The sequence below is a fragment of the Solanum lycopersicum genome, chromosome 1 (genome assembly GCF_036512215.1).
Source record: "Solanum lycopersicum chromosome 1, SLM_r2.1".
Taxonomy (NCBI): domain Eukaryota; kingdom Viridiplantae; phylum Streptophyta; class Magnoliopsida; order Solanales; family Solanaceae; genus Solanum; species Solanum lycopersicum.
The window spans coordinates 1,979,868-1,990,642 of record NC_090800.1 but is presented as its reverse complement, the minus strand read 5'-3'; the positions used below and the strand labels follow the sequence as shown (position 1 = coordinate 1,990,642).

The following is a 10,775-nucleotide window of genomic DNA, read 5'->3' as shown; positions in this document are numbered from 1 at the left end:
TGAGGAGGTGTGAGTCCTCATTGATGTGCTTGGTGTTGTAACCAAGAGTTATGGTAACTATAAATGCTGCATGCTAAGGATATTAGTTGATTTTATGATATTGCCTAATACATACTGTTTTCTATTTTGAGTTGGCCGATGATATCTACTCAGTACCCGTGTTTTGTACTGACCCCTACTTTTATGTTTTTCTTCTTGTTATTTGTGGAGTGCAGCAAACGTGCCGTCACCTTCGACTCAACAGTAACTCAAGCCAGTTTTCGTCACACCGGATCTTCAGGGTGAGCTAACGCTTCTAGCTTGGACTGGATCTTCTCCTTCATGTCTTGATGCCTTGAACCTCCGGCACGGACTAGCTTCTTATGTATTTTTAGCTTTTAGAAACTCTTAGAATTAGTAGTTTAAAGTAGATGTTCTTGTGATGATGATTTCCAGGTTTTGGGAATAATAGATGTTGAATATTGATAGTTATTGAATTGGTTTTATTAATGAGTTTAAGTCTTCCGCATTATTTTCTGTTGTTATTATATTGAAATGTTAAGGTTTAGATTGGTTGGTTCGCTCACATAGGAGGGTAAGTGTGGGTGCCAGTCGCGGCCCGAATTTGGGTCGTGACAATCATACTATTCTCTTTAGGTCACGCGACCCACGCCCACACGATTTTTTCCAGAAAGCCTCGCACAATGACACATATTTTATATTTGAACTTAGTACCCATCTAATATAATCAATATAAGACTCAGTTCGCAAATAATGCTAGTTATCCTTCTCATTATGAAAGATCAATATAGGAAAAGCTAGATGCTCAATTTGTGGATGAAAAATTTCCAAAAAAGTAAAATAAGTCAAATCCCATTGTTTCACCTAAACTATAAATTGAACATGATAATGTATTCAATTGTGTGCACATTTTCACCCTAACACCTTTTTATTTCTTTCTCAATTTATACCAAACTCAATCATTTTCCAATGGATATTGATTCCAAAATCCAAGAAAAAAATAGTGTTTTAAACATGTTGTGGAATCAACTCAAGTGGTTTCCAATGAAGTTGATAAACAAAATTAACAACATTGCTAATAACACAATAAATATTGGAAAAAATGATCCAAGAAAAATTTGGCATGCATCCAAAGTGGGATTATCACTTACTTTGGTTATATTGTTTTATTATTCATGGCCACTTTATCATAGTTTTGAACAATCAGCCATCATGGCTGTCCTCACAGTAATGGTTGCATTTGAGTACACTGCTGGTAAATCTTCACTACAAAAATAAAATACTCCCTCCGTTTTACAAGAGACTGGTCTAGTTTAACTCGGTACGAAGTTTAAAAAAGATAAAGAAATTTTTTGGTCATGTGGCCCTAAATTAAAGTTATGTCAAATGTACAAAATTGTCCTTTAATCTTGTGGCCTTAAACACGTCACGTGGAAAGTTGTTACCAAAAAGAAAGAAAAGATCTTTCTTTTTGAAACAAATCATTCTTTTTGAAACCGAGGGAGTAATTATAATTAGCTATAGACTTCGATGTTAACTAACATAAAATTTTGATTATCTGATGTTAAATAGGTTTAGCGATGAATTTTATTGTTTAACTACTTGTCTTTAACATATTTTGTTGATTATCTAATGCTAAATAGGTTTAGTATAGATAATTTTTTAATATATATATATATATATATATATATATATATATTTATTTTTTTTTTACATTTGATTTTCATGTTAAAGGGTTTTTATTATTTTCAGGTGCAACTATATCAAAGTGCTTAAACATAGCATTTGCAACAGCATTAGGTGTGTCATTAGGGATTGGAGCTAAATATTTAGCTGAGATTTGTGGAAAAGAAGGGGAGCCTATAATTCTTGGGTTTTTGGTCTTCATTCTAGGTATGATATGCATGCACAATACAATCTTCTTCTCTATTATAAAAAAAAAAATGGAAATCGTCACACCAACATGGGTTGTAGTGCATTAGTGGAAGTGTTTTATTGTTAATCGAAGGTCTCGAGTTCGAAACCTAGGTATGGAGAAAATTTTGTTGGGAGTGTCACCCCCTAATAGGCCCTTCAGAGCAAAATCCAAAATTTTTTCGAAGCTCCATGTGGGCTCCGGACACCGGAAGGGAATCCCAAAAAAATGGAATATGGATTATTAGTTTCATTTCCAAACTATATTGACAGTCTTAAAAACACACCTTTACTTAATTATCTGGACTTAAATACATTCTCGATCTTGTACAATGAGTGAAATACACTCCTAGATTCTCTTTAAGTTTAGGAGTATTTTCAATACTTTTTTCGGCTTTTTATTACAAGTCTCATGTTACGTTGTAATGTGGTAGATCAGGGATGTATATGAGTTTAGTTAGTCAATTAGGGGGGTGTTTTCAAGGCTGTCAATAATTCGAAAATGAAACTAAATAATTAAAAAAATTGATGACGTGGCCGAATTATAATTGACCACATGTCAAATATGGTTTTGCAAAACCGTTGTTAAAAAAATAATGGCATGAATTAGTCCTTTCTTTAACAGTAATGACATAAATGAGCCAAACTTTTAACTGATGGCATAAATAAGCCTTTTCTGAAAGTTCGATGACATATTTGAGACTTTTCTCTTTTAAAAATAGTACTCAAATACATTTATGAGGAGAGAGAAAAATGAGTCTACTTTTGAAGGATAATTTGATAAACATTTCAATGTCTTCATTTATTTCTCAAAATCCGTGCCCGGTCAAATGTTGCCACATAAAATGACACGGAAGGAATATAAATTTATAATGTAAATCGATCGTACCGCAAAATACAGAAATCAAACTTTGAAATACCGATCCGTACCAAATTAATTAGGTATAATACGTTTAAAAAAACCAAAATTACCTAACCAAAGTTTTCAGTACCATACTGTACCATCCATACCATGTCCACCCCTAGTTGAACAAGAGTATCGAAATTATATCCTATACTGTTTAAATTTTGAATCCGCCTCTGGTTATGCAGGTGCTTTAGGTACATTTACAAGATTTTATCCACATATGCAAAGGAGGTATGACTATGGTTGCATGTTCTCTGTGGCAACATTTAGTTTGGTCACAGTGTCTGGTGATAGGTATTTGGAGATGGTTAAGTATAGGATATCAACTATTATGGTTAGTGTTGCAACAGTCATGGTTATATCATTGGTCATTAGACCAGTATGGGCTGGAAAAGATCTTCATAATCTTATTATTGCAAATCTTGAAAAGCTAGCAAGCTTCTTAGATGGTATGTGAACGTTAAAAACACAGTTAAACTATTTGATATTTTTTTTAGTTTTATATATAAACTGTTGAGAGTGTGAGTCATTTCATATTTAAATTATCACTGATTAGTTTGACTGCTAATATATGGTGTTATGTAGGCGTGTTTACACACTCCCTCCGGAAAAAAAAACTCATGATGTTTCATTTTATGTGAGGTAGTTTGACTCGACATAGAGTTTAAGAAAGAAAGAAAGACTTTTAAAACTCGTGGGCTACAATAAATGATAGAAATTTGTGTGGTTGTAAATCTTTTTATTAAGGGTTTAAAATATATATTTTATAGTTAAATTGTTACTTAATATAGAAATATTAAAAAGAAAAATAAGTCACGTAAATTAAGACAGAAAGAGTAAAAAAATTCATAACCCACTCCCCCAAAAGAATTATAAATTTTCTTAATTTCTTTTATAAAAGTTTTTTAAAAACTTATTACCCCTCTCCATTGGGAGATTAAAATTATAAAGAAGTTAGGGAGTTTTAAGGTGTACAATCAAATTATTTTATAACGATGTCATTTGTCTCGATTTTTTTAATGCTATCGAAAAATATTATTATAAAGAAAAAATAATAGTGTAACATGAAATATTGTTTTCAAAAAAAATTTGATTGTTATACTATAATATTGTTATAAATACTAATTGTTATAAAAAAAGAAGTCTGATAAACCTATCTATACAGTATAATTTTTCAACGAGGAGATATTTAAGCTTATGTTGCAAAATTTGATAAAAAAAAGTGAACTCTTTTGTAGGTTTTGAATGTGAATATTTTCAAGCAATTGGTGAGGGCTCCAAAGACAAGGAAAAAGGATTTCTTGAAGCCTTTAAAAGTGTTCTTGGTTCTAAGGCCACTGAGGAATCTTTGGTGAGTAGATATATAATTGATTTGATTTTTATATATATATATATATATATATATATATATATATATATATGAAATTTACTCTCGGCTGTTGAAAATATCGTTTGAGCTTGAATAATCTTATTCTCTCCTCTGAGAATTTATGAGAGATATACATTTTAATTTCATCGTTTAATATTTATATCGCGAATTATATACATTACTTTTAAAATGATGTGACGCTATACATTTATTTATTTTATATTATCAGTATATATAACTTATATTAAAAAAATTATTTCAGGCAAATTTTGCATGGTGGGAGCCAGCAAATGGACCATTTAGGTTTAATAATCCAGGGAAAGAGTACTTAAAGATTGGTAACCTTGGTAGAGATTGTGCTTGCCATCTTCATGCTCTTAGTGGTCACTTAAAATCTAAATCTATGGTATATAATTATTATTTTTTTAAAAATAATCAGAAAAACTTAAATATTTTGTCGATTGATTAAATTGTGTCATAAAAAGTAGGGAAAAGGGTCTGATATACCACTTAACTTAGTCATTTAGAGCTGATATATCCTTCGTTATAAAAGTGGCTCACATATGACCTTACCGTTATACAAACGGCTCACATATACCCCTGCCGTTACAAAATGGCTCATATATACCCTTCATTTAACGGAAGTTAAAAAATTAGTTTTAAATTTATATTTATTACTTCTAAATTTTTTTAAAAAAATTATTTAGGGGTATGTATGAGTCTTCTATCAAAATTCAAGCTATATTTTAATTTTTTTTCTTACAAAAATTATTTTTTGACTTCTTTTATTATGATTATTTGAATTTCTTATTCTTGTTTTATTTTTTTTCTTTCATTCCTTAGTTTAAAGAAAAAAATTAAACTATTTTTTTTGTGTATTGTAATTTAATTTCGTATTCGAAGAAAAAATTTGGTCATCTACAATAAATTTTACAAGAATATTAGTGAAACATAAATAAATTTGATTATCAAAATAATAATTATAAATTAGTCAGTGAAACAAAAAAAATATATTTGACGAGGACTAAATTTACTCATATGGGATTATATCTTTTAGAAAAAATAATAAAAATTTAGATTAATTTTTTTTTCATTTCCGTTAGAAAAAAAAAGAAGGGTATATGTGAGCCATTTGTTTACAAGTAGGGATATATATGAGTCACTTTCATAACAAGAAGTATATCAGGTCTAAATGACAAAGCTGAGGGGACCTTTTTCACAATTTGTAATTTTTGACACGTGTTTGATTTTCAGGCACCAACTGAGTTTCATAAAAGAACAGAAGAAGGTTGCAAAAGCATTATAAAGAAATCTAGTAATGCATTAAAGTATCTTGCTTTGTCCATCAAAACTAGGACGCAACCCGGCCCGTATAATGCAAAATTCGCCATCGATGAACTTAGAGCGGCGCTCTTAGTTACCACAAAAACCATCTCAGAAGAAGACACAATCGATGTCGTGTCGGTGGCGTCGATACTCATCGACGTCACTAGATGCGTCGACGAAATCTCTAAGGCGGTAGGAGAGCTTTCGATCAAAGCACATTTCCAAAAGGAGAAAAAAAAGAAGGATAATTCACCATCAGCGCCTCAATTACAACTCCCAAACCGCGGAATCGTGAACGCCGCGGTGGAGGAGGAGGAAAATCCTATAGGTCTAATAAAAGGAGAACATGTTGTTTGTGAGATACATGCAATAGAAGAGGAGATAAAAGCAAAGGGAAAATAGAAGTAAAGTCGATAACAGAAGCAAAGACGGATTCACAATATGAAGTTAAAAAAAAAAATAATACATAGAGAAGATTAGATTAAAAAATATTAAATTTACGTAAACTTATGTATGTAGGATAAAAAAATAAGAGTATAAGGATAAACTAGATAAGAAAGGATAAAAGATTAACTACAAAGTGAAAAGTTTTTTATTTTTTTTAAAGAAAATAAATAGATTTCTTTTCATTATTTTAGTGTGATAGATTTTCAATATATATATATATAACGATCGACCCATTATGAGTGTCACGGAAAAAAAAATATCACGATCCACAACGAGATCTTGATGGATCATATTGAGTGGCCCAACTCAAGATATATTGGGCTTCATAGGCACAAGCCCACAAAGTTTGATACATATAGGACTTAAGATTTGTTCAATCTTCATTGGGTGTCTTTATTTGTATTTATTTTACGATAAGATATTCGTCGTAAGATATAATTTCTCTTTATTAAATATTTGTTCTACTGTGATAGGGTGTGTGGACTTTAGGAATAGTTATTTTTAACGATTAAAAAAATGAAAAAATAATTAAATTTTGTGTTGAATTTTTACGTGACAATCAATTTGAGATAATTATTTTTAAATCACGATAGATAATTTAAGACAGTAACAGTTATTAAGTGGACATAAACTTTCTTTTGGATTTGGTACAATAAATCACTAAAATGGTAATGAAAACAAACAAATTTGAGTGTACATTAATGTAATAATTTCTTGTTGAAGCCCAACACCCCAACACAGTCATGTGAACATGTACAATTATATTTATCAATTTTCATAGTTTTTTATTTTTATTTTTAAACCCGGTGTTTGGATATCTGTTTTGGCGCTCGATTATTCTGGATTCGTGACGTGAACTCCCACTTTAAGGGGTAAAGTGTTTCTTACCAAAGGCGATTTCATTCTCAGTCTCCGAACCTGAAATGAAAGGGTACTAACCAGTTACCACTTGAAAAAAATGTTATTTTTTTTTAATTTTACTTAAATGCTATAAAAGTGCTTTAAAGTATTCTTCCTCAGCATCCTCCTTTTCTGGGTCCTTGTCAGCTTAGATGATTTCTGTTATGGTGGACTCTCTCCTACAGCCTCCTTCTCAGGTCTCGGTTTCTGTGCGGCATGAACCCACTGATCAGTTGGTGGGACAGTAGACGGTGTTTGAAATAACCATTGTTTATTCAATCGAAATCTCATAAGAGAAGAAAGCTTTTAACGTGGGTCGGCGTATAGCCCACTCCATTCTATCTATGACGCATCGGATCAACTGAGAGAAATCCTGAGTAACGAGAGAGATTCTCCACACGAACGAACGACCCGCCAAGTTCGAACTGACATAGGTGAATCGGACCAACACCTATCGATCCAAACATACTCAGTGGACAACGACAATTCACTACCAAATGATCTGATTGCGTAAATATTATGTATATATGGATATTATAAAATTAAACTTAAACTGCATAATAATTTTAATAACAAAAGAAAATCTTCAAATAGTAAAAAAAAATACTAATTGATTTGAAAATGTACTAAAAACATGAAAGATTGAGTACCAAAAAAAACCACAAAACCATATCAACAAATTAACTATGGGCCCTTAAACTGTCTCCGTCATTGTTTCTAAAACAAACCATTTTGACCCAATGGGCCAAATTTCCCTCTAAAATTGGGCCCATATAATAATACGTTATACAAATATCTTGTAGTGTTCAGAGTTAATTACATTTTATCTCTAACTTTTCTCAAATTACCAAAATTCCTTAAATTTGGTGAAATCCAGATACATCTCAAAACGTCTCGATACTCTGCGTATTGATTTCGGATACATCACTCAATATCCTGATACATTACGTAAAGTTATGTATCTGAAAATTAAAAAAGAAAATAGAAATTTTAGTAAATTTTTCAAATGAAAGAAAATCTTCAAAAATATGATAAAATAAGGAATTTGTTACTGTCCCAAGTACCCACACTTATGTCCATCACTTATATCCATTTTTATTTCTTCTTTATGTTTGTATTCAAATTTTGGCCTTCAATATTCACCTTCCTTGAGAACTAATGGAAGATGGGTCCTTTGGCTTTTTTCTTCATTTTTCACTTGGTATTTGACATCTATTTTAGAGTTAATAAATTCGAATTTGCGTGAAAATTTTTTATTTTGAAGATACATCTAGAGATCAAACTCGAATCAAATGGTGGATTCATCATTGTTCAAGGGGTTTCAATTAACTCTCTTCGCTAAAATGTTACATCGTCTGGATAGTTAATATTACACGCATGTGTGTGTTAAATTTCCTTGATTCTTTTACATGTGTTTACTTCTTTATCGGTTTGACTCTTTTAGTAAAAATTCTGATGGAAAACTGTCTTTTTATTTAACAAATATAAAGCCATAAGGGTTAGGTATGCGTACATCCTACCCTCCCCAAACCCGACTTATAAAATTACATTAAATATATTATTATCGTTCTAACGGAAAATTTTGACGACTCCACTACTCAAAACTTTTAATTAAAGATAAAGTTATTTATTACTCTATCGCAACCACTTTGATGCGGCTCCTTTGGCTTGTCCCACTATACTATTATAAATAATTGATTACTTTCTTCAATTGTTATAATAATATTTGATAAAATATGATTTTGTACTATTTATAGAAAGCTACTAGCTACTTGGTTATTAAATTAGTACTAGAATTCTCCTCTTTTTTCTTTCTTTTTTTTTCTTTTTGGTTTTAGTGATTGATAGATTCATGCAAATGTGTAATCTTTTGATAGTGAAGGATGTGTATATTTCCTATATATACTTGAAGAATTGATTTATTCTAGGATCTAATTGTCCATACTTTGTGAGGCAGCAAAACAAAAAAAACCTCCAAAATTCAAGCATTATTTCAATAAGAAAAAAAAAGTTACTAATTGACAAGTATGATTAATTTATTAATTAATTAACTTAGCATGATCAAGAACCATAAAGCACTATAAATCCACTTGTGCACAATATAAATAAATTAAAGTACTTAGGTCATCCTACTCTTCATTTATTAATAGTTTTAAATGACAGCGTTAGCAGAATTTAGAAAATGACATACTGATATAGATATTAATAACTGTTTTTATGATTCGAACTTGTGATTTATGAATCAATATCGTTGCTTTAAAATTCCTGATCGATTCGATTAATAGTTTTAACTATATAAAAGGTGTATAATGATTTCTTGACCTTTAGGACTTTTAGATATTTGGACATGTCTATGATCTAGAGTAGCATAGAGGGGGTGGCTTGTTTAGTGTTTATCAATTTCATTAGTGCTCTTTTTCTTTTTGATTATATGATAATTACACCTTTGAAAGTATTGCTCTTATGAGGCATTTATTAGGGTCACAATCCATTTCTTTTTTGGAAATAGATAATATAACTAGGTATTCTAGGATAGTATATAGTCTTTAGAATAATTATAATATTTAGGGTTTGTTTGGTTATTAACAAAGTTGTTCTTAAATTACAATTTTAGAATCATTTTCTATAGTTATAATTCTTAGGGTTGTTTCATTGTTAACAAAGGTATACTAGTATTACAATTTTGGTATCAAATAGTTTTTTCCCCTTATAATCATTATTCTATAAAAAAAATAAAAAAAATTATATTTCCCTCTCTATTTTTGTGATTTTAATATTTAAACATTTTAAATAAAATTCAAAGACATGATTAAAGTATCTTATAATTCAAATATTGCTAATTGTAGGGAAAATCTTCATACGTGTTTTCTCGTGTTATTTAGTACTTGTAATACTTTCTGAAAAGAAGAATCAAAGTTAAAGTAACTCCAACGCTAATAAAAGTGTTTAGATGCCTAGAAAAACTAAAAATATTTGCTATTACATGAAATCGAAAAGTTAAATTACTTAAATACCCTTACGATAAAGTGTTAGGTGGTTGGGAGGGGGGGCGGGGGGAGGGGGTCAAAAAGGAAGGACCAAAAAAGTCTTAATTGCTATTGTTGCGTACCTAATCCGCCAATTTGGGTGAGGTGTGGGGGCATGTGTGTTCAATTTCTTTTGGTTTATAAAGAGCCACGTTTTTCATAATAATAATAATAATAATAATAATAATAATAATATTTATTGTTATAAAAAATAATCATAAAATATCTAGGTTTGGGTGCAAGTAAAACCAAAATACACAAATATTTTAGGATTAATTCCGAAAGTCCCACTTTTTAGTTTACTTATTACCATTAATCCGTGATATAAGTTTTAAAAATTTGCAAAATCCCTAACTTTACGCATCACATTAGTGTATCTCGCGCATTAAATTAGTGTATTTCATGCATTATATTAGTATATCTCGAATATCAGATTACAAATTATGTAATTTCTGTAATTTGTTCAATATTTTATTACAAATTAAGTAAGAAAATAATTAATCAAAAGAACAAGTTGGGTATAGGCAAGAGTACTAGATATTTTTCTTCCTAATGATATACATGAATTTTAATGTAGGAATTAAAATGATTTTTGTTTAATCTTTTAAGAGAATATTCAAACAATTAATTATTCTGGTTATTATTTTTAGTTGTTTTAATTCAAATATTGTGAAAATATTTTATCTGTTTCTATTAGTTTTACATAGTTTAATTGAATACGATGTATTACAGAAAAAGAATATTTATATCTCTAAAGGTTATCGTCCTACTCCTGAAGTTTTGTATTCGAACTTTATGTATGAAATAAGTTTCACTCAAAAATATTCACCTCTTATCTATATCATTACATGATATAAATTTAAATTAATCGTAAACACACCATATT

At 29.9% G+C, this 10,775-nt stretch overlaps 1 protein-coding gene across 2 annotated transcripts; it reads left to right on the top strand.

The window, feature by feature from the left end:
- The first annotated feature begins 902 nt into the window (after positions 1-902).
- LOC101261738 (aluminum-activated malate transporter 8-like) lies at positions 903-6,153 on the top strand. Of its 2 annotated transcripts, XM_004228861.5 has the most exons (6): positions 903-1,255; positions 1,753-1,893; positions 3,007-3,270; positions 4,060-4,172; positions 4,453-4,596; positions 5,445-6,153. In XM_004228861.5, the coding sequence occupies exons 1-6, from the start codon at positions 970-972 to the stop codon at positions 5,916-5,918; spliced, it is 1,422 nt and encodes a 473-aa protein (XP_004228909.2). In that variant the 5' UTR covers positions 903-969; the 3' UTR covers positions 5,919-6,153. The 2 variants fall into 2 exon arrangements, with proteins under 2 accessions (XP_004228909.2, XP_069152023.1); XM_069295922.1 differs by lacking the exon at positions 4,453-4,596.
- The last annotated feature ends 4,622 nt before the right edge of the window (positions 6,154-10,775 follow it).

What these genes read in the sequence shown, in the direction of transcription:
- LOC101261738 (XM_004228861.5), top strand. Translation starts at nt 970, where the DNA reads ATGGATATTGATTCCAAAATCCAAGAAAAAAATAGTGTTTTAAACATG. An exon ending in TGCATTTGAGTACACTGCTG is followed by an intron (nt 1,256 to 1,752) that starts GTAAATCTTCAC and finishes TATTATTTTCAG; the next exon opens with GTGCAACTATATCAAAGTGC. An exon ending in GTTTTTGGTCTTCATTCTAG is followed by an intron (nt 1,894 to 3,006) that starts GTATGATATGCA and finishes CTGGTTATGCAG; the next exon opens with GTGCTTTAGGTACATTTACA.